Raw genomic sequence first — 24477 nt, 5'->3', positions numbered from 1 at the left:
TACACAGAATACCAAAGATACCAAAGAATGAAAAATACAAAAATACATCAACATTAAGTTATGCTCATTAACAATCTCACATTTTAATCATTATGACCCATAAATATTTTACATTTTAAGTTTGGTTTTTTTTTTGTGGGACTCAACAGAAAGTTTCATTTTCAATTCCTCACTAGTTTCAGCACAAAACTGAAACTAATTTACACCTGATTAGCAACTCTACAGGTATCATTTCTCTCTGTGAACCACAATAACCCCATGATGAGAATACATGAATGTAGCCAGGAGAAGAGTCCATCTGGACGATTACTGATCTCCAGAGGAAACTGATTTTACAGGGTAACTTATAAACCCTCCTAAAATTCTTTATTCTGTAACAAAGTGTGCTGCTCTCTGACTTGGCCTCTGCAGGTTGTTGATTTGCTCTTGTCAATGATTTTCCCTGGTAGTGGTCAGGGGAGTAGCAGCAGTGCTTGCTGAGTGTTTTGTTGAACCATCTCCAAATGGCTGCTGGCTTGTGTCAGTGATTATCAAGCTCTGATTGCATTTTGGAGTTGACCTACTCTGAGAGGATGATAGTTGGCGTGATGCGCTGTCTGAGAGCACGGGGGTTATATTTTCTACAAATATGGATGGTTCTAAATTGTGATAAAACTCCTGAAAATCTAGTCAAGGAGTCTCCATTCTTTGATGAGTAGAGTATGATGTTTCGTTCAATACCTATTTTTTGGCATCTACTTCAATCTGTTAATCAGATGGAAAGAATGAACACACTGACCATCTTTTGGCACTGGTGGATGGAAATTAATAAGGGAAAACTGCCTGGAGAGAATATATTTAATTTACAGCCACCTATGTTTTAGTATTTTGCAAAAAAAAAAAAAAAAAAAAAGGCTACATCATAAAAAGAAAACAAGAGCAATGAGAGAAGTGTGAGGTTTTAGGTCTTGTTCACGTCAATGTATGCAGTATACAAGCCCAGAGGTTCCTAAATGTTGACAACAATCCAGTTTTTACTCCGACTTTTCTCACTAATGGCTTAAACATTGCAACATACTTTATGATTTGGCAGTGTAACAACATGTACACATTGAATTATCCGTGTTCAGCTGTGATTCTTTGCTGATCCCACTATATTAGAAATAAAGCTCTGTGGACTGCCCCTTTGAGACTGTACGCTGTGAAAAGTCATTAAAGTATCACAATATGTGGTATCATTAACATCATCCATCATACATTCTTACATGTATGTACAACCTGCATCCAAAAGCCTAATTTTTATGGCACTGTGGGCGATAAAAATTCAGGCCTCACTTAAGAGTCTAATCCATTTAGAGGAAATAGTTAGGCTTATGTTTTCCTTACTTCCTTACACCTTTAAAAATGCTTGTTTGCTTTTACAACTGGCTCTGTGGGCAGCTTGGGAGGGGTAGTGCAGATGGATTTGGGATTCATTATTTTTTCTGCCTTTGTAACAGCTCATTTAAAATCACAAGGGCCTGAAGCCCAAGACAGATGGAATCTACTTAAGAAAGAGTCAGTGTCCAATTTAACTCAAATACTTCCTAATGTGAAGAAACTCTACACCTCTGTGAAAATACTTCTGGACTTGTCATGATAGTTTCATGAAAGAGTGCACCTATAATATATTGTTCTGTGTGATATGCTATTTACTACAGTCAGCACAAATCCACAAAGTCTTCTAACTCGGGCAGCATTATCATTATAAAGACTCGTGTCTCACAGAAAGCAATGTTAGACTGCCAGTGAACTTTTCCAGTCTCATCATTGTGTGTATAGCATATCAAGCCAGTCCCATGAGCTAAGCTTGCTGTGAAATTGCTTAAGCTAGGTTTGAAAGTATCCGTGCAAGTCGTATATCACTTGCTCACAGCTCACCTTATCTTGACTGTTCTAATACTGCCACAAGAAGCCTGGCTTGCTCACATCAAAGAAATGTTTTGGAAAGCTTCTTAAGCTCCCTTTAAAGGGTTACAGAGATCCCCTGAAAATAAAGAGCTGGGTTAGAGGGACTCAGTGTGGGAAAAGCAAGCTGGGCTAATGATTTAGGCAGTTTATTCGCGAAACTCATGCAATGAAATTCTTGGATTTCGAGAATGTTATTTGTATAGCGACAAACAAGTTTTGGGAGGTTTTTGGATGGATGATATTGAGTGTTTAGAGTACTCTCAAACTCCTAAAGCAATTAATAAATAATCTGCCAAAACATAGGAGGAAAACAAACTTTATTTTAAAAAAGAAAGGTTTATCACACAAGGCAAAAAAGAGAAGAAATGCAAACTGCTATGAACAGACCACAGGACCCCCCTCCTCCTCCTCCATCCCCCCAACCCCCCCCACTGGCACCAAAGGGGTTCTCGTTACAACCAAATCAAAGAGCAAGAGAGAACAAGCCTCACATTGTTCTGATTGTGTTTACTTACACTACAACATTAAAACCGGACAATCTGAAGGTACAGTATAAGACAGACAGTTTTGATTTTCACATGAATCCAAACACAGAACCTCATACTAGCATTGTACATTTAGTCGACAGTACAAATGAAACAGGAAGGTTTACGGCTATGCAATACAATTGACTGATCACTTTAAGACAGACTATACATGTTGCAATGGGCACTTTCAGGGGAAAACAGGCTCAAAAAAAAAAAAAAAAAAAAAAAGCAAGGTCCCATCCAGGGTTTTTTTTATTGAAGTAACATCAAACCTGCATGTTGAGGTAAGCATGCCACTGGGAATACTAAGGAAGCGATTCCCTTTAAAAAGGACTCCCTTAACCATATCCCCACTCACTTTGTAATTCGCCTTGACAGTAAATCAATTCTCAAGCCTGGCCCCTTGGACTCCTCCAACCCTAGGTCCTCCTCTCTCAACATTCCTGCACACATGAATCACTCCAACTCCTGGCTTCTAGAAGGCATTTCCTGCCCGGCCCTCTCTCTCTCTCTCTTTCTCTCTGTCTGACTCCTCTGCTGAAAGCTGGGCAGGAACCCGGCTGAGCTTTGATTTGGACCCAGAGGGAGAGAGGGAGGAGAGCTCGGCTTAACACAGGGTCCTGGCTCTGGGACTGCTGCGAGAGACACGGAGACTCGGGATGTGTTGGGAGATGCCTGCACACCCAAGCAGGGATTTAGTGCTTTATCCTTCAAATTGCAATATGAGCAGCGGACCATATTCCAATGGCAATATCACTCCCAGTGCAAAAGTCTGCCCTGAGGGAGCGTCCTCTGTTAGGATTTAAGTATACATTCTCTCTAGGACAGATGTTCATTATTTCAGCGCTGAAACCACTAAATATTGAACATCATCACACATTGTTAAAAACAACATACTATTTAGTGTTTTAAATCCTTTAATTAACACACCGTAAGGACTTCATGATAACTTTAAATGTTGAAGTGGATAGAAGAGCATTCATATCTTATGGCAAAAATGTACATAATTGTAACATAAGTTAGCTCTTCCAAGCTGTACACCTGTCCAACCCTTCTAGAAATCATCTTTGATGCTAAATCCACAGTATATATACATGCAACTTTTTGAACAGACTCAAGACGAGCAAAGCAGCTTTAAAAAAGAATGGTCTAAATTGTCTTCATATTATATACACAAAAATGAAACGTACATATTTTACAGAGATCACTACACAAAGATCACAAACAGAAAGTCTTAGAGAGTGGGATGAGCGAGGCTGCAGCTGAGTGAGAAGGGGTCGTATGTTGTGACACGGAGAGCTGGCCTACTGTGCAAGAGCTGCTATGTGTGTGTAAATGCACATGTTTGTAGAGACTAGTTTATCTGCGAATGTACGAGTGTGTGATCTTATCCTCTTCCCTTCTTAGATCATGGCTCTTATCACCAGTCTGCCTTTGACCTGGTGAAGGTAGGTGCTCTGCTCTGACTCTAAACTTTGATTGGTCAGGGCCTCATCCTCGCTATCAGCCGGTTCCTCCTTAACCTTGATGACCCCACAGTGAGCCTCTGGGAGCTCACTGCTCGAGCCGCTGCTGCTGCTGCTACTGCTGAGCGTGTGCTTCCGGATGACTCCTCCAGGGGGCAGCCTGTCCTCCTGCATGCGCTCAGAATACTCTCTGTGCTGCTCCTCCTGCTCTTCCTCTGATTCCTGCAGGTGTGCACTGGGCTGACGTAACTGCTCGATGGACTTGGATAACAGCTGCAAAACACATTGGTTCCATATTAATGATGACATCCTGCAGCCAGTTTGGAAATCAAACCTTTATCAGTGCAAAGCAGAAAAATCAATTTGAGTTTCCTATCATGCAATCTAAAGTTAACAGCTTGCAAATACATCAAAAGATTCACCTAAAAAAAAATAACAGAATAAGCTAGTATGTGCCAGCGCATAAGTACAGCTCAGCTGCTACAATACTGGTTTTCTTCTACTTGAATTAAAAGCAATAAACATTGACCAGGACCACACACACCAATTTTCAACATATCTGTGTTGCAGTCTTCAATTAAACACCTCAGCCAAACATTTCTAGCATCTTTTAATTGACGAATTTCATTAAAAGATTACTTTTAGTAGCCATTGTTTCTCAAAGATTCTCAGAGATGCTAGAAAACTGAGCACCTTCATACTTTATATATTTGCCAAAAGCCACAGAGGGATTCTTGTTAAGTTCTGTCTAGACTAAAAACTTGGATTGTTCACTTTTGTTTATTTATTTGGATCCTTTTGTCACAGCAGTTGCTTGTCTTTTGGGGTCCTCAATCAAAAACACATCTTACGTATGAACAAACATAGTAGTCCATCTGAACAGTAACTAACCTAGAGTGATGTCTGCATAAACATGGTTAGTCTAGGCACAATAAATGGAGGAGAAAAAAAAGTCATTTGAGGTCATGCTTTGTAGAGTGATGTTTAGGTGTCGCTGTCATCATCTTCACTGGCACTCAATATGACAACTCTGCCACAAGGGGGCTCCAATAACAGGACTGAGAGGGGCTTACCCTTGACAGCTTGCATCCAGTATTACTGTCTGCAAAATGTAGGCCTTATATAAATACTCCATCAGCTATAGGAATTAGCCTCTTTAGTTTGGCATTAGTAAACAGTGTTCAAACCTCTTCCTAAAATCCCTAAGCTCTTGTAAATTTCCATTAGTGCCCCCTACTGTTGCAGACACTGAAGGGCGTTTAAAAACAACTGCAGACAAGCCTCTGCTAGGAAATTAATTAGGGCAATGTTTCGGAGATCCCTCTCAGTAAACACTGAGGGCTCATCCCTGATTAGAGGCCATTTATAACCTCCACTTAAAGAGGCTTTACTTGCGATCTCATTGGCCTGAGTGATCAGAGCAGGGCTTGTTCACGTGTTTCTAAACAAGATGACATTATTATTTCAAAGCTCTTTCTAAATCAGAAACCTTCTCAAAGCTCACTTCAGCAGATATTAAGTAGTCTGTACCTGATATTAGAACTATTTGTGCTACTTAGCAATGACATGTGTTCATTATTTTTAATGTTATAGAGTGAACTGAAGAGAACTTACTGTTAAAACTTCCATCTATACTGTCGAACTTAACAACTGTTTGTAGTGCTTTGTCCATTTTATTACTTTTCGGTAAGTAATGTTCTATGGTTCCCAGGGCTCTTTCAAGGCCCAGCTTTGGGACACATCAGTATGTGAGCTCACACAATGCTGCCTTTCACAGTGTCTGCCACCTCACACACGTCCCTCACCAGAATAATTACACTCTGTGTATAGCGAGGTCACCTCGGCCAGCTCACAGAAACACAAATATTGCCACAGAGGAACAAAATGTATTCTGAGCACTTTTTCCTTCATTTGAACTTAGCTGAATTGAATTTCACAGAGTTAGCATGTGAACAGCACTGATGCCTTAAGCTATGATAACAGAATTAGTGCAGGGGAAGCATTTCTTCCCCATTTGAAGTCAGGTCGAAGTTCTTTGCTTTGCAGAAATAACACCAGGATTCCAGGGAAGGAACAGACTAGGACCCGAGACTGTAAACTTGAGCTACCACAGTTGCTTTCACAAAAGACTAAAAATAGAACTGCATTTGTATGTTTAAAATGATTAAATCAGACACCCTGCAGCAAAATAAAACCTCATGAGACCTTAAAAGGAATACAGAATGCTGCAAAAAGCAATCTGAAAGTCAAAATCCTCCCCTGTGATTTGAATATTGATGAACGGTATAATACCTTGTTTATATGGACCTGCTGCTGGTACTGTTTCTGCTTCTCCAGGAAGTGCTGGTGTTGCTGCTGGATGACAAGTTGGGCCAGTGTGTTTTGAGGCAGTGGTGCCGACTGGGTCCTGTTCAAGGGCCGGTGTTTTGGGAGTTTGGGCCGACTGCTGGACGGGCGTTCCTTCATGGCCAGAGGGGACTGAGGGTGGGATGGCATGGAGCCTGGACCTTGACAAAAGAGTATCAGAATGCTTAGTAGGTATTTCTGACTAAACCTACACTGCAAATGTGATGAAAAAATGCATATGAAGCTTGAATGCAACACTCAGCAATACAGTGTTTTACGTCAAGACATACCGGAGGAGAGCATCTTCTGCTGCCTCATCTGCTCCTTCTGGAGGAGGTGTTGGAGAAGAGCCTGATGACTGGGGCTCACCTTCGACTCTAAGGCTGTTGGAAGGGGTACAGGGCCTAACAGATGGCCTGGCAGCCCATGCTTGACTTCTGTTGATCTGTCTTTTAAACCCATGGCAGCCTGAAAGAAAAAGATGATGAATCAGTGGTTATTCTTTAATTATAACCACACATATTATGCAGTGACAAAGGTCATGCATAAAATAATCAAATCTATCCATAACATCCTAACAAACAAAATAATTTAATATGAAGCAGTCTTTGTGAATGGTAAGAATCTTGCATTAAACAAATCAAAGACTAAAGAACTTTGAAATCAAAGAGTATCAATGGAAGGAGTCTGTGCAGCTGGTGAACAGGCCTCTTTGGAATGTGTCAGAGAGCTAAAAGATGATATATCATGCGCTATGTTATCGGGAATTGCACTTGAGTGGACTTGGACTTTTTAAAAGCTGTGATAAATGAGGTAATAGCGGAAGATAAGAGCATGCCTGACACAAGACACTGCAGAACAATATTTATCTAAAGGCGATAAAATCATTTGGGGCCACAGGTCGCTGACCCGTGTTCATATGTTGAGCCCGAACAGCCACTGACAGCAGGTTTCTCTGCTCACGGACCAAAAACCTGCCATCACCAAATCAGTAAACTGACATGTGAAGTTTTTATTTTATTTGAATTAAGCAGGTTATCTGAGGATATCTGTAAACATTTGTACTTACGTTAATGGGTGAGGATGCAGTTGAAAGCCCCAAGGAGATGTTGGGTAAGGAAGGAGACGTGTATAAGCTCAGCATTGACATGGAACCCTCGGGTCGGAATAACCTTGGCTGTGAAGGCCATCGCTGTATCAAACATGCAGGAGACAGAAACATTTAGGAGGAGATGACAGATTTAGAAATCCCACTATGGACAATTTCAAAAGGCAACATGAGCAGTGGCATAAACTTTAACGTACTATGAAGAACAACAGCCGTCCTTGTTGAAAACAGAAAAGTATGAGATTTTATGATGGATGATAGAAAGGAGGGGAGGCGGGACAAGTTTCCTAGAGCTTTACAGAGTGGCACTGATGAGGATGAAACGCTCAGCTATTATAAAATATTGCAGCCTTCTAAATCTACCCCTCAGTTCTTTCCCTTTCAGCCTGCTGCCTGTTACGACTCCCCGGTCCCCACCCTCAGGCTACTCTCCCAGAGAACATCAGCACTGGGGCATACTTCCTGCACCCAGCAGAGCAGCCGACCAGCATGTGGTTTAGGAACAGCCATGTTTATCCTTCCAACCCCTACCAGTGCTCAGTGACCTGTATGTGGATATCCGGCCCATATTTGACCCGAGGGACCCGTTCCCTCTGAAAAAGGATACCTAATGTAACGGTGCACAAACATGCCTTGCTTTTGCAACAGGCATGAGGTCCACGGGCAGCCACACAGTCCACCAATGACTTTCATGAGAGCCTCAGCTTGGGCCGATACAATAGCAATCCAGTGTGTTTATGTTGTTAGCATGTGGGTGTCTTTGGCTACCAGTGCCTGGGATATCAATTAAAATCCACAGTTTGTCTGTCTCCCTAAGCCCCAACCTCCAGCCCGATGTCAGGGCGTCTCACCCTTCCCTGTGTCACTGGAGGTCCCTGGGAGAGTAAACAATGATGGTTAAGGAAAACACAGCTGCTCTGCTAAGATTGTTCAGAGATGTGTCATATCTGCCACCCTCTATAATGGCCTGCTTTGTAGGCTCAGTCCAAGGGGAGCCCTGGTCAGTAACTGAGCCATGAATCTATTGGGAAACGCCTCAGAACAACTCAACACAGGCATGCAGCCAGGCCAGTGACAGAAATACAATGACAAGCCAAGAGCAACCTTACAGCCAGTGTTTTGTTTTGTCTTTTTTCACAACATAAACTAGATATCTGGGAAAAAAATGAGAGGAAAAATGTGTGGTTAAGAGTGCTTTCATTCCCCTGCTTAATGTGCCACCTTTATGAGAACAAACTTAGAGGAATCAGACATTTGGGCCAAGCTGTGCCTCTTTAACGTCAGTGTTGGGGCTATTTTCACTGGGGTGTAACAGACAAAGGACAACTGTTTGGTTTTACAGCTGCAAGCTAACAGGCCCTTGTGCCTTGACATAAACACATGTTTTTGAAATACTGATCATTTGCATGACGATCAACATTGTCAGCAAGCCTTTTTGGTTCATTTTGGCAAATCAAGAACCTGATTTCTAAAATTACCTCAGTTTTTGTGGTCGTAGGCAGAGAGGAGGGTCCGTTTTCAGCCCCCAAGGCACTGGATGCTCCTATGGGAGAGCTAGGGCCGGAGCCGGGGGCGCTGTTAGTGGGCGTAGAGTCTAAAGAACATCAAGGAGTTAGACACAGTGTGCATGCTTACACTCTGCACACAACACACAATGCATGGAGGCTTGGCATGACAGCTGCAGCCTCACAACACTTTAATATGTACTGTCATGTGCGTTTGATTACAATGGTCTTTCTTACAACAAAGCGTGATATGCTACTGCAATTCAAAATGCTGATTATAATACAGCTCCAGTGTACTAACATTAAGATAAAGACATGTCCTTTTGCTTTCCAGGAACATTTTAAACATTACATGACAACATGCTCACAATCTGTCAAAAACTGTAAAAGAAAAATACTATTTGAAATCAAATCAGATTGTATCATACCCATTATCTCCAGGGCTCTCTTCTTGTAAGGAGTCATGATGTTTCCGTCTTTCCTCTTAAGCATCGGGCTGCTCCTCCTCTCCGCTACTTTTTGTTTCAGTCTGGATCGTACCTTCAGATTGGGCTCAGAGGCTGAAGGAAAAAGGAACAAACTTGAGTGTACTGTGTGACTGACTTGTTTTATAGAGTCAAACAGTATGCTTTCATACAGCATAAGTGTAATAAACATTATAGAAAATAGTAAATCACAAATAAAAGAAAACTAAATGAGAGAGGAAGGCTATAAATCTGTTAAAAAATAAGCAATGTTGTCACATTTCAACATGTAACATTTTCAGTTCCAGTGAAATTCAGAGCAGGTTTCAGATAAATTAAATGAGTCAGGATCGGGCCCATTTCCACCTCATCTGGACTAAATTAGGTTGAGAAACACACCGGCTCTAAGTGAAATAGTCCGCTACCTGCCGCCCTGGTGACCACAGTCTGATACAGTAGCAACAGTTAAACTAACACAAAAACATGGCAGATGTTTCAAGCTCTCCCCACACCCACTTTCTACTAATGCAAAACAGAGATACCCAAATACACAGTCCGAACACACTCCTGAGCTGCATTCACACTCTGCCTGGCCTCATCCAGACTCACAAATCAAATCCATGGCTGTTGATAGAAATACTGACGTCACATTTTTTACGACAGACATAATGCTTTGAAATTTTTCAACTGGTAGTAAAGATGGATTTTTATTACAAGTTTGAATAAGTTTTTAAAGCAATAAACATTTTTTCCTTCTTTTGATTACTTATGCAACCCATGTACTGAGCATGGAGGCTTTTTTATGGGACTGATCTGCCTTACAGACAATGATCCTCAAGCAAAATGAAGAATGAACTCTTTTCTGAGATAAAATGGGGTTGTATGAGCTTGACATGTCAGATTCAGCAAACTCTCATAACTTCAGAAAATATAAAATCCCATGTAAACATCATGAATGCTTCCTGTGCTGTCAGTTCTATGAAACATTTGTCACCAAATTATGAAGTGTATTTGGTTCACAATTCACAAATTCACAACTTCACAATTTCTTAAAAGTTCTGAAATATAGTCATTTAGTGAAATTTTTAGAATTATAGTAAACTAACAACACATAATCTTCACAATTATAATTGTGTTTGAACCTACAAAAAATATATATAAAATTGAGAAACTTTCTGCAGGTTTCTACTCCTACTCCATTTCATTTTAGAAGAGAGACTGCACTCTTTCACTTGCAGCTATATAAAAACGCCACTGATGACAATAGAGAATAGACAATACCAAACCATTCTCTCTAAAAATATGCCCCATTGAAAGGTTATAAAATGCAAAGAAAATAAAAAATGGCTGAATACAGGGACTAAATGATTTAATAATGAAAGCATCAGTTGTGTTTTTGCAGGTAAATGTTTTTGTATGATTGTGGAGTCGTGTTCCTGTCTAGTCACTGTGACAGTGACTCACTGGGTCAACATGGTCTCATATGGACTTCCCATCAACCCTTTGGACAAGGGATCCCACAGGCAGCATTACACACTCAAATAAACAAGCAGAATAGATAAGCTAGTCTTTTGACTGAAAGCCAGAGCTCAAGGCTGTATTGAAGTTATGTAAACCTCCTGTTACACAATAGGCAACCTGTTTCAATTATTTAGCCCAGATCAATAATTAAAAAGGCCTTTTGTGATGTGTACAACATACAGCTTTACATGGGGAAGTGGGGCTATGACGTGGGAGCGCCACAGGGAGAGGAAAGGGAGCGACGATGGGGGCACAGCTAGGAGAGTGGGCCAGATGCTGCTATTTCTGGCTTTTGTCAAAAGCAGCAAAACCCTCTTCCCTAATACGTGGCACAGACCTCTAATCCTGTGGGTGTGAGGTAGAATGAAAGAGAGCGAGGGAGGAAGACAGGAGGCAGGAGAGATAAATGGAGAGAAAACACTGTTGGGAGTCGTATGAATCTGCTGCCTTGATTGCTTTCTATTTTTACACACTGCTGCCACCAAGCTACGCATCCCAATTGGTCGCCACGGGAACGCCAGACCGCAGCATGGGAACAAACACTTTCTCACTGGTCTCCATGGAAAAAATGCCCCAGTGCACAGTGCAACAGGAGGTAATGATGGCAACAGAAAAGTATATGCTGAACACCTGGGTCACTTCTCCTTAGGCTTCTCACTTTAAGAAAATATACAGGATGCCTGCAATATACCGCAGTCATAAATCAATCTCCTTATTATATTTGAAAGTGGTGCTACGGGGCTCGTGGCTTTGCAAGTAAATGTGTTATATTATCTCCACTTAATCAGAATTTTAACTCTGCTGTCACAGTACGGGCCAGTGTCCATTACACCGTGAACCTGGACAGATGGCTGTGTGGAAAGCTCTCCTTAAAAAGCTGCTGTATAATGTGTGGGTTCTTTGCACATGAGGGTCTGCTATACATTTTGCCTGACATTCTGGTGTAAACTGATGTTGAAATAGTAGAACTGAAGCACATTGCTCACTGTGGCTCAGTGTGATATGGTTCATGTATCGAAAAACACAATAATATGGGTTTTAAGAGCTTAAAGAAAATAGTTGAAATAGTTGTCCTGGTGGAGAAAGAGTTAATCAAACGTATTTATGATCCTTTATTTCCTGCATTTTCTCCCATTAATATATTAGCACAAAATACTCCAACAATGTGTTCAAAGTACTAAAAAAAGAGGTGACGATAAGTTAAGCAAGGGAGATTTACACAGCATTTACTTTGAAATACTTTTGTCACAGTTTTACCTATGTGGGATTATTTTTGAAAGTCTTTCCTGCACCTGCTGAATGCACACATTTGGTAACTGGGTCAAGACCAGGGAGGGTGTTGCACTTCTTACTGCTAAGCTGCAACTATTCTTGCCACAGACTATCGCGTGCCCTAAGTCCAGTCTATTCTAGTCCATGGAAGTGAAACAAAGAGGATATAAACCAAGTAAACAACCACGTGAAAAACTTTAAACTACTTTCTGGGTTTGTGAAATAAAGCCGGGAGTATGTAGGCAATCCTGTGTTTTTTAAGGCTGATGAAGTAACTATTAATAGGATATGTAAGAGATTAGGTATTTTAGGCTACTTTTATAGTGTTAGCTCAGTAAGTAAGTCACTGCAGATCACAGATGTATTTGCATTCGCTTGCTTTCTAAAGAGTACTTGACACAGATAAAGCCCCGGTTCAGTATTGTCTCAAAGGCCTTTAAAAGCGTACTAATGAAATGTTACCTTGAAAAGCAGAGTTTGTTGCCAGGAAAAAAATGTAAATGCTCTACGCATACTTAAATAACATTAATATTTAATATGCTCTCCACTAAAAGTTTCATATTCAGGTAGTTGACTGACTGCCCTTGATTAAATGTAAACCAAGGCTTACATAATACACAGTACATCCACATTATGAACTCCACTCCAACCCTGAACCGCAAAAAGATGATGGCTGCCCCTCAGGCCACATGAAGCAGTGGGGAGTCGAACGCAGAGCACTCGAGTCATCTCCACTTTGTTTTGAGAGAGCTATCTTTGCTTAAACAAACAGTGCTGTCAAGGTTCATCCTGTCTGTGCCAGTCTTAACCCTGCAACACCTGCCAATCAGCTATCGGTGACAGCCAGTGGCTCAGGGAACAACACTACCTTTGTGCGTCCTCCCCCCCGCCCCCTCGCGTGCCAAGCTCTCAGAGGACTTTAATGAAGACAGACAGGAAGTGGGGGAGGAAGGCCTGAGCAGGAAATGACCACATATAGATTCAGGAATCCAAAGGCCGAGAAATAGTTTTATCAGTGCAACAGAGTTAGGGCACAGAAAAAGGGGAGATGATTGAATGAAAGCATGAAAATGTGATGAGAGGCAGAGGGGCTGAAATTTTACCCCTCTGTTTATTTGTTTAAACCTGCCTTTCTGCATTCAGGGTGGAAGGCAAACAATGCTACCATAAATGGTTTCTCTGTTATTTTTGAAAACAGTCATCAACTAGCTATTACACTAGTGAGCTAACTTGTTACCTTGTAGGTCTAAACTCATGTCCCACAGAGAAATATATATTTACAGGAGGGATTCCTTTGTCCTGAAGTTGAAATGACTAAACGCAGATTACAATAAATAAAATCTCTCTTAAGCCTTCATTTGAGTCTTTAATATTTATTCTTACCGTGCAGTTACTTCATTTTACAATGCATAATTCCTTTGCCTGATCTCTAAATTGTGTATATACACAACACGACAGGTCTGTAGTTAAATAACTCAACACCTATAATTGTTTTTCAATGTAATTAAAAGAGACACAGAAGGGAAAAGAGCATAATGTAATTTGGTGACCTCATTGCCAAATTATGAAGTTTTTACCTTGGCCAGTGCTTGTGCCTGTGCAAACCAAGAGGCAGGAGTTATTCTTATTTATACAGCCAATCCCCAAAGGGTTTCTCAAACTTTAAACCAACAAACCTGAGCTGCTTTCTGGTCAGAACTTGTGTGTTTTTAAAAAAGTGTTTTTAAACTCAGGAGAAATTAATCCACTTTAATTCTCCCATTTACTACTAAACTGTTCAAAGACATTTTGAAACTCGGTTTATTATTGTAGCATAGGAACAAATGTGGTTCCTTGGCAATAATGGCAAGGCAATTTCAGACCAAATAACAGTAATTCCAGTTTTTACTTGTGGTGTGAAAACATACAATTAAACTGTAATGTTGCCTGTGTTCAGCTGCTCTTTGTTTTAGAATAATCCGGACAGAAATAAGGAAGGTGAAGTTAATTTTGTGGCGTGCGCTGGTCCTTATGGAGGTTTAGTGCTGAGCCCTGGAGGAATGAGGGGGGGGCAGGGGTCATAATGAGCCTAACTGATGTTATTAGCAGGTCATGAGCAACCTCAGGATATACTCCATAGCTAGACTGAAGCTTTTGATTGACATGGTTTTAAAAAGACATGCACTGTATTAAAAACGTACACTTAAATCATTACATTTAAATGTGTTTTCAGTCCATTTAGATGTGTGCATCACTGTATGTTTATGTGTATCTCATGTCCTTGCCGTGTTGATGTATTCTTATATATGCAAAGGTGTGCGTTAACTAGCGAACCTGTCTTCCTCAAGGGGAAGTCGTCCTTGCTCTCTATAGGTGACGGCAGCATGTACTGGCAGGTGGGGGATGTGCCGCCCAGAGGTGGAGAGCTTTGGTCCAGTGACGTGTGGTGAGAGGACCTGATCACACAAGGAAACATCAAAATTAATACCTAACCACATTAAATCATGAAAACTATCCATCTGTGAGCTCCAAAACTGTATAATAAGTAGAACTATAGCTATAACAACAGTGGACACTTACATGTACCAGAGTTTTGGGTGGTGGATGAAAGAGTGATTGGCTCCATTGACTGTAGGATCCTTCGCTGACTTACTCAGCAGAAACTCTTGGAGTTTCTGCTTCACCTCTGTACTGGCCACTGCACCTGTGAGACCAGCAGCCACAAGCAAAGGGATTGGGGTCACCCTAAGGCATATCTAAACATCAAAATGTACCTTTTTATAACTTCTAAATTTCTTCACTTTTACAGACTGAGTAACTTTTTACACCTCTAGAACTCAACCCAAAGCACATACATTTATTTATTTTCCCTGATGGAGTTTGCCCCATCTTCCTGAGCAGCTGTAACCTATGCAGGAACATCTCCCCCTAGTGGTGTGTGAGCCCTGTATTAGTTTCAAGCTGTTAAAATGATACAGCAGAGAGATGTTCTTTCCCCATTGGAGGATTACAGTTGCAGGGCACAGTTTCAAATTACCTGACCTGACAAAGTTATAAATCTTGTCTATTATTAGCTATAAGGTAAAAACAGAATGAAACGCTAGATGGGAAGTTATTTTCATCCTGCTATTAAGAGACATTTTCTCCTAAATTGTAAGTCTATACAGCTTTGAACAAAATGTTTTGAATAGTTGCATGTGTTGGTTAAGAAACAATCTATCATTAACATCATCATCATCATCATCATGAATATGACTATTCTGTCATTTAGTTAAAGCATCCAGCTGTTAAATGAACATTTGGTTAAGCCCCACACAAATGAATGAGTTTTCAGGGGGTGCTTGCTTTTGCCCGGGGCTCTTGACATCACTAATTTTTGCCTCTGATGGCGATGATGATGCCGGTGCTGAGCTCTTACTCTCTCTGGAGCGTTCCTTGCCCCTGAGGCTCAAGCTGGAAACATGCTGCTCTCGCCGATGCCTTTCCTGCTCCTTCTCCTGCTGGTTCTGCTGCTGTTGCTGCTGCTCCAGACGACGCTCCTTTTCTGCAAGCTCCTGCTGCTGTTTCATGGCCTGGAGCTCTTGCTGGAGCTGAGAAACAACGAGGAGAGGAGGCCTCAAGTCAGTGTGAAAAGAGCATGCTGATAAATATATTTTTAAAATGGTTGTGGCTTCTGCAATATTCTGCAGTTTCTGTTTTGCTGTGATGGACTTTTCTGTACTTTCTGTACTGTGCTGTAGTGTACTGCTCAACGTCCTTCTTTACTGTGCTGAGTTGTTACTTCTGCCAAGGAGGTTATGTTTTTGTGGCCTTTTATTTATCTGTTAATTTGTTATTTGTTAATTAATGTTTGTTGGCCTGTTCTTTTGTCTGTTAGCATGATTATGTAACAACTAGTGGACCAATTTTCATGAAAATTTGGCAGAAAAGTAGGGCATAGGCCAAGGAAGAACCCTTTGAAATTTGGGGAAATTTTGAGGATACACCCAAAAAAAGGGTGGATCACTTTCTCTAACAGTGCACATTCTGGCATGAGCTCTAACAAGTGCCCTTCTAGTTTCTTTTACTGCACTCCATAATGTTTCCCACTGATCTGCACTGTGCCATGCTGTGTTTCTTTCTGCTGTTTTGCACACTGCTGCGCTGTCCTGCGTATAACCGTACGACGCAGTCCTGACCTTGAGGTGCTCCTGGAGCTGAGCCTGGTGCTGACGGGTCAACTTCTCATGCTGCTTCTGGAACTCGCTGATTAGTAGCTGCTTCTGGATCTGCTGCTGCTTCTGAATGAGGAGCAGTTCCTGCTGCAGCTGCCTCTCCCACAGCCCTGGGTCCGAGCCTGGCCCAAGCATCCTCAGATCTGTACGCAGGTCCAACGGAGACAAGGGCTCCACCACCAACTGCACGTCTGGCTTAATGTCCACTGTTAATGAAAGAAGGGGAAGAAGAGATTATAATCTTATTATCAACTAATCACACATTTAAATAGCTGAATAAGAGTAAAAGTAGGATTCAACATAAAGATATTTAGTGTTGAAAATGAGAAACATGAGGGAGAAAGAGGAGGGTCAGAAATGAGGAGTGCTACTTCCTTTCTTGTGGTTCTCAGAAACCTGCAATTATAATGGTTTCTATAAACAAACACGAGATCGCATCCTACAGCAGAGAGTCTACAGGGATCAGCTGTACAACAAGCTCAATGGACATCTGGCACGAAATGTTCAAGTAGTCATTTAAAGTATTTACATAAATCCTATCTCCCCACTGTTTGATAAATAAATAAGGGGAATTTTTCTCCATGTCTCTGCCTTCCTCTACCCTTCTCACGATAAATGATTTAAGCAGTTCATGAGCCTGGAACCTGCATGTGTTTGTCAATTCATGTTCCTGTGATCGCGCTATGTCTGTTCTCATGTGAAGGCGCTGCAGTGTGTTCATCACTAAGAACTGCCTTTGTCTTTGACAACTGCCTCCATTATAAGTAATTGCCAGATACAAAGTGAGAGGGCATCCCTTTGGTCTCCAGGCTCTTTATATAGCCTGTTCCACAGAGAAAATCGATTGCCAGAAAAGAACATGGAAGACAGGGCTTCTTCATCTTTCTATTCCATGGAGGATGATCAGTGATTGCGCAATATCTATTTTTTTTTAAATCTTTTATAACCTTCTGTTTTCTTTCACACTCCCATATGAGCTGAATTTATAATCAGTGATAGTAAGAACAACAATTGTACCTTTAATAAACCTGATAAAAAGAAAATAAACATTTATGACTATGTTTGACTGAATAAAAGTTACTTTAAAATAGTTATTCTGATCATGATGTGACATTCAGCGAAGGGTACACATAGTCCAGACTGCATAATGTCTCTTCCATTTTGAGACCAGAGAAATATTCAAACCTACTTAAAATTCCAGTGACTGGGGGAGAGATTTGTTGAGTGCATTTATTGCCTTAATCTTCTCAAGGGTCACATATGAGGGAACAAATACAGGCAAATGCATGTTACTGCACCACCTGTTCACTGAAAACATGAAACAAGCGATGCCCCTGTTATGCATTTATCCTCATCAATTATTAAGAGGCTAATAAAATAGATTGTACAACTGCCAGTAGAAGCAGTTTACAGTAGACGTGCCCTCCTATCCATCGGTTCTGTGAAGCTCACTGGTACCCATTTGTTTTGTCATGTAGCCGGTTTTTCATTGCCACCATTCCATGTGTATGCAGCGCTGATGATTATAAATAGAAACATAAAAGCAAGTGGCGCAATCCTGGTCTGTGACAACCCCCACACCCTAGTATCCACCACCCTAACTTGCCGCTGCCATGGCAACGCTGGCGACGTAATTATGTCTCCCCATCCTGCAGATATCGAGTCTCACTGCATGTCATCTCCTGCCTACAGTGGCAATGTGACATGTTGACTATTATATCAGCTTTTCGGCTCTTATATAAGAAAGGAGTCCCCAACAGAGAGAGACTGAGAGAAAGCGTTACAAAATCCTCCAACACAAACTCAGTAGAGATGCAGCGGCTAAGTGATAACTTGTCTTAAAAAACATGTTCAAAGAGTGGAGACAGCTAAAGGGGACTCCTGTGCTGTAATTTTTCCTCTGTCTGTTCTAAAAACAGCTCCAATCAAATGACAGAGGAGGGCAACGGCTCAGCACGCACAGAGACCAGGCACCTGTAGAACAGAGCCTTCTCTCCTGACAGGGAATATTAATCTTAGCTTGTAAGTACTTGACAAAGGACTCTGTTGTAGCAGGCGCTGTTCCAGGGGCAGCAGTGAACCTGTGAACCATTGTAGGGCTCAGAGAGTCAGACAGCCTTAGTGCTACTTTCGCCTAATGGACCCAAATATAGCAACAAAAAACACCTGCTGCCTGGGAGAATTCACCACTGTGATATCTAATTAATCTCATATTTCATTCTGTACCCTGACTGTGACTGGCATTAAAGATCTCCACTTTGATCAGTGCATCACACTGAGCCTCCACCAGAAAATCTCAGACAGTGGTTTAGCAGGATGGGAGGAAGAGCGAAGGAAGAGGAGGAGGGGGAGAAGTGTGAAAGCTCAAGCCACCTTTGATAACCAGGGCTGTATGAAATGGCCCTTGAGGAAACCACAGCAGCCTCATGTGCCCAATCTATTCTTGTCCACTCACCATCCACTGTGTTGGCAAGAATAACATTGGAAGGAATGACAATACTGAGGAAACATAATAAGGCCCTAAAGGTAGGTAGGAATTGTTTGAGCTCTGCTAAAGTCTCTACCTTCTTTTATAATTTATAACTTACATTTCTCATATTTGACATTATTCGCTGTGTTAACTGAGGGAAAGGAGATAGGTCAAAAAAAATAGCTCAGTCTGCTACTGTATGTTCGAGACACTCCAGAAATAAATTAGACCTACATTGCAAATTTACAGTTGTGCATAAAGTCAAATGCGCCCTGAAACTACCCAAAACTGAGATCTGCTCTTTCTGTTTTATAAAAATACTCCTAAAGCAGAGGAGAATACGGAACCACCAGTAACTAGGGCTAAATATAAATGCTTTTCTGAGCAGGGTCTTAATATAGACAATGTGAGAAAGACTGTCACAGTTGTGAGGCCGCCTGCTCAATTTAACACGGGCAAAAATAAAAGCGCAGTGTTGCATATATGTAACTTTCGGGTCGCTTTTGAAATAATCGCTCACAAAAGCAGAGCGTGCCACTTCTGGTTCAGTGGTCCAGTCGTTCCATGATCATTCACAACCTCTGATACCAATGCTTCTTTACAGGTGATGGTGAGGTGACTCCTGATTGGCGCAAAGTGCTCAGAAGTGTCTCGAGGCACTGGTAAACAAGAGATTTATGAATGACAGGTCCCAAATTTGTTTTTAGCACAAGGGAGCGACAAGCACCCTGTCCCATGCCCAAATTCCTCCCTGTGGAGGGCCTGCCGAGGGGGGATAGGGTGACTCATGGCCTGTGACCACACTCCCATTGCAGCATCGCACAGACACTGTCCCCAAAGTGTTTATTTCTATAACCGATCTGCCTCTCATTAGCCTTGGTGGTGGTTAGAGTGACAATCACAGCCTTAATTTGAGATGTTGGATGGCTGTCTTTTTTTTGCCTCAAGCCACATTAGCAGGCTTCCCACCACGAAGAGAGAATAGACACACATCACCAGTGACATTACCATTACATGAGAGGAGTCTGTAATGTGTATATTTAGTAAAACATTAACAACATTAGTCACTACATGGGTAATGCTGGACCACTTGAGGTTGAAAGAATACTGCCTTGCCATTTTGTTTTCAAATGACCAACACTGTAACTGATAAACTAATATAAGAAAAGGTGTTATTACTCAGAATATATTCATAACAAAATACATAATTAAACACAGAATATAACGGGTGCAGCAATGTGCCTGACTAAACAGGGGTGATAATTCAGTGCGCACACGTACACAAAAATACTGCTGCTATAACACTTTCTGTAAAGTGTTGACAGGAAATGTGTAAATAAATTAATAAACAAGTTTAGTTAATGTGTCAGAAGATGTTTTCGGTGAATAAGCTTATTGAGGCATTTAGGCAGTGTACTGTCAGAACTAAAATACCGATTTCAAACAGAGCTGATATAAACAGAAGTAAAAAAAAAAAAAAAAAAGAAAAAAAGAAAAAGCCTCTATTTTTTTCAGTTTAAGTTGATGAACATTTGTAAGTTACATTCAAAAAAGTTAAATTTTACACTTAATTACACAATATCCATGAAACACTTTATCTTTTTAACTTGTCTTCATAAATGTTTGCTTCATTTTTAACTTACTTCTCTGATATGGAAAGTGAAAATATTTTCAAGCGCTCAAAATATAGCATGGAGTAGCATGCGTTTAAAGCCGGTGTTAGTTCGAAGTAGTTTCCTACACTCAACCTGCTCTTAACTGTTTGACCTCATAGCTACTCATTTCAACAATACAAGACAGTGTGCAGTGGTTCACTTGAATTACTGGAGAACATGTTGTTCCATCACACTGTGAAACACACAAGTGTGTATAAATGATGGTTGTTTAAAACACATGTGTTCAGTGTGATGCTGACCGCAGCTCATCAGTCTTCAATGTGTACTTTACCTCTGACATGCTAATGTTTAATATACATAACAGTATAACAGCACATGGTGTTTACACTTTAAAACATGCCGTATGTTGCATGAATTTAGTGTGCACCAGAGATGGCTGCTGATCTATATTCCCTGTCTGACAGTATAAATAGAACCAGAGATACAGAAGATGTTTGAGGGCAAAAATAAGCTGATGCTTGGGACTGCAATGTGGTGCTGGATCTCTCATTAAGTGCCTTGTTATTTTGAGCAGCTGGCATGTCTAAAGCAGGAAACAGGTCTTTATTTTTAAGACTCAGGCTCGTCCTTGCAGCTGAGCCAGAGCTGTGGCTTTCAGGCTATCTGTTAACAAAGAGTGCTAAACTGAACTACCACAGGACTTGCACTGAGGGGAGCCAAGAGCCCAGTCGCCTCCTTTACGCTTATTCCACATCAGGAGTCTCACAAAACAACATGTGTATAATATTTACACAGCAAAATGAAGGTGAGAATGTAATAGAAGGTATATGATAATTGGGCTGTTGTCACAAGCGGTTGAGACTTTTTACCATAATCGTTTGCTGTGCAGACAGCACCGAAAGCATTCAATTAAATTCCTATTAAATCTAGACTTTTCCTTAATGCCTTAGGATCCAACAAACCTTTATGACCAGAATGAAGGCAGCCTGAAACCTCTCTACTCCTACACCAAAATACAATATTCATAAATTGTTTTCTAAAACATATTAAGACAAACATAAAATGCAAATGTAAACTGCATTTTATTCAGCAGATACTATTGTGCTTGGAAAAAAAATTACATTTGAACATAAAAATAATCGTTTACTAAACTACATGAAAACCCTGTATTTCTTTTGTATTATTTTACATCATCTATTTAGCGGTGGGCACTTCAAATATACACATTCGAGGCAGAGTGAATAGATTCAGGCTACAGACAAGAGGACTTGAAAGGTTCAGCATTATTATTGTTTGAAAGGTTCCTATTGAAAGGAGCTTTCATGATATTTTACATGATAGTTTGCACTCAAAGGGAACTAATTAGCAGGAGAGCTTATCTGAGGAGTGTTTTTTGTCAGAACTTTGCTGCTGAAACTAATCAAAATAAAAATTGATTGTGCTCTTTATTTTCATGTTGCACTTGAAATGTAAGAGCACAAAAGTAGAACACCATATAAAATGTTACGAAATTTGCTTTAGAAATGGATCACTTCACCGACAATAACCACGGCAGAATATTCATAATCCGTGCACACAAAAACATGAATATTTATATGAATGTAATGTTCCTACTCTGCCAGTAACACTTAAATGACACACAGCAAACACACACAAAGACACCTTGGAGTAGCATTTTCAGACAGTATTGTTAGTCACTGTCAAGTCACTTACTGTGAGGTGGAAAGAACAAATTAAACATACAAATGGCAGAAATCTCTATAAATATCTGTTCCAAACCGCTGTTATATCAAGACGTGCCGAGATGGAATGATAACGCACAGATGCCTAATCTTAGCAGGCTAATGCCATAAGCTGAAAATAACTCACCTAAGAATAGCTGACCCACAGAATAAGCAAGGAGCCCGAATTCAGGCGCCTGGTTTGTCTCTTGTTTGGCTCACTGAAGAATAAAACCCTGCTCCTGTAGGCTGATGGTCAAATAGCCTGGTCTATTGACAGAGATGGAATGTGTCATCCCCCTGTCACCCTCCTGTCTTATTTTTAAATCTCCTCACGTTTAGCCTACAGCCTCTGGATGTTTTCAGACATCCACTTCCTTGCCTGAAGTCAAGCTAAAGGCAATGTTTGTTTTTGTTGTGGGCTTTTTCTGTGTGAGTGTATGCTGCTTTTACTCTATACATAACTCTAAAAAAAAAAAAAAAAAAAAAAACTCTAAGCGAGGAGAAAAACAGAAAATATGAATTCACTTTTAAGAAGTCTGTCTGTTGTCTGTTTTGGAAAGCTCGTTGTATAAAATCCACCCGCCAGTCAAAGGTCATCATAGATTTTTTAAGTAAATTAAGTCCTCTGATGACTCAATACTTTCTTATTACACATACTTTCCAGAAATCCACATGACAATGCCTTTACAAGCACAAACCTTCAACTCTAGACTAATTAGCATAGGCACTTCTCCATTTTTATCAATAGCCACATTCTGTAAGAAAAAAATCTAAGCAATTAAGGTGTGACTCATCTTGAGTCAATACAGTGAATAGACATTACTCATCCTGATGTCAGCCATGTAAGTTTCAATGCAATTCTCGGGTCAAAAATAGAACAGTCAATGTCTTGCTTAATATTCTGAGAGAAACCTTTCAGTTGTCCCTCCTGTATATCTGTCACAGTTTTTCCTGTTCCCTGAAAAGTGCATGCTGACATAAAAGCTTGCACAACACAACATCCTTTTCACGTTCACAGTGACTCATTTCAGGCAACTAGTGCTTGGGAATAGTGTTAAGACATTTTTTTCCTACTTTAGTGTTCAGTAGAAAAACAACACTCCATGCATATCCACAACTTTAAACTGATTTGATGAGCATTACATAATTCATAAAGCAGTGTATGTCAGAGTAAATACCTTGATTCTGGAAGAGGTGCCTGATCCTACCACGCTGCTTGTGCGGAGAAGCTTTTTTTTTTTTTTTTGGAGTTCTCTTTTCACACAGAATGAGAGACTGAGCGCAAAGAGTTGAGAGTACGTGAGAGAGGGAGAGGGGGACAGAGTGGATATGTGCGAACGAGGCACAGAGGATGGAAGAAGTAGGAGCACATTCACAGATAGAGGACAGATAGGGAGTGGAATGCAAAAAAAAGGGGGAAAAAATGAAGGATTAAAAAAAAAAAAAAATCCCTGAAGAGGACTAGAAACGCCGGGCTGTGTGATCACCTGAGTTGTTCACGTTGTGCATCTTGCTCTGGTTGGGGAGCTGCTGGTGTCCAACGCGCCCTTCTGTTGTGGAGAAACTTGACTCGCCCTCGTAAATCGTCTGCAGCATACTCCACTCAGCGCTCAGGTCTCATCGCCAGCCTTGCGTTTCCTGTCACCAAGAGCCACCCCTCAGCCACTCAGGGGAGAGACCACGACAACAGGCAACTCTCTCCCTTCCTCTGCCTCCTTCTCTGAGAAAACACTCTCACTGTAGAGCAAAAACTGCACACACACACTCTCTCTCTCTCTTCTCTCTCTCTCTCTCTTTTGCAGGGCTGCCACTCTCCCGATGCCCCGGTTCAGTCTGGTCCTAACACTAACACAGTGTTAGAAGAGGATGGCAAGTCCAGGGTTTTTTTTTTTTTCTTATCTTCCTCTCTTCCTGTTTCCCTCCAGTCCGTGTTTTTCTCTCCTCTCAGCAAAGTGTCTAAGCAGAGAAGGAGAAAAATGTAGAGCTGAGTTGCTAGGAAAGCCGTGTACTGTGCACTGAGCAGCTCGCAGAGGCAGTAATGCAAACCAGGGAGGGAGCAAGCTTCATTTGCATGTGAATCAACAACTGCGTGGCCCACAGGTGACAGAAATAGAACAATGGCCAGCCCTGGCTAAAAATAGGTCAGGCGAGGCGCGGGGATTGGAGCAGCATTGATGCGTTTAAAAATACCACACCAAACACAGCTGTCTTCTTCAGCTCCTGCCAGAAGGCATGTCTCCTGACTCCCTCTCTGCAGATGGAGGCTTGATTCCTCTTTCTCTCTGTTTTTCTGACTTGTTGAACCAGTCTTTCTCACTCACTCTATTTATGTCTTC

The 24477-nt window shown here is 41.1% G+C and overlaps 1 protein-coding gene across 4 annotated transcripts; it reads right to left on the bottom strand.

The window, feature by feature from the left end:
* Positions 1-2360: 2360 nt before the first annotated feature.
* On the bottom strand, positions 2361-24229 carry hdac9b (histone deacetylase 9b). 4 transcript variants are annotated; one of them, XM_030157387.1, is made up of 11 exons: positions 23629-24229; positions 16296-16537; positions 15536-15707; positions 14698-14821; positions 14452-14573; positions 9310-9441; positions 8855-8970; positions 7338-7460; positions 6559-6736; positions 6215-6429; positions 2361-4195 (listed from the first exon to the last, which is right to left on the bottom strand). In XM_030157387.1, the coding sequence occupies exons 1-11, from the start codon at positions 23735-23737 to the stop codon at positions 3860-3862; spliced, it is 1869 nt and encodes a 622-aa protein (XP_030013247.1). In that variant the 5' UTR covers positions 23738-24229; the 3' UTR covers positions 2361-3859. The 4 variants fall into 4 exon arrangements, with proteins under 4 accessions (XP_030013247.1, XP_030013246.1, XP_030013250.1 ...); XM_030157386.1 differs by having other exon boundaries at positions 14698-14830; positions 23629-24228; XM_030157390.1 differs by lacking the exon at positions 23629-24229 and adding an exon at positions 22287-22400 and having other exon boundaries at positions 14698-14830.
* Between the last annotated feature and the right edge of the window lie 248 nt (positions 24230-24477).

This window comes from Sphaeramia orbicularis, chromosome 16, assembly GCF_902148855.1.
Source record: "Sphaeramia orbicularis chromosome 16, fSphaOr1.1, whole genome shotgun sequence".
NCBI lineage: Eukaryota > Metazoa > Chordata > Actinopteri > Kurtiformes > Apogonidae > Sphaeramia > Sphaeramia orbicularis.
The sequence above is the reverse complement of the archived record's forward strand: the minus strand, read 5'-3'. Positions and strand labels throughout refer to the sequence as shown.

Coding starts and splice junctions, on each gene's coding strand:
- hdac9b (XM_030157386.1), bottom strand. CDS start 23,737: ATGCTGCAGACGATTTACGAGGGCGAGTCAAGTTTCTCCACAACAGAA. Junction 6,430..6,558: donor GCAGAAGATGCTCTCCTCCG/GTATGTCTTGAC, acceptor TCTTTTGTCAAG/GTCCAGGCTCCATGCCATCC. Junction 4,196..6,214: donor AGCAGGTCCATATAAACAAG/GTATTATACCGT, acceptor TGTGTTTTGCAG/CTGTTATCCAAGTCCATCGA.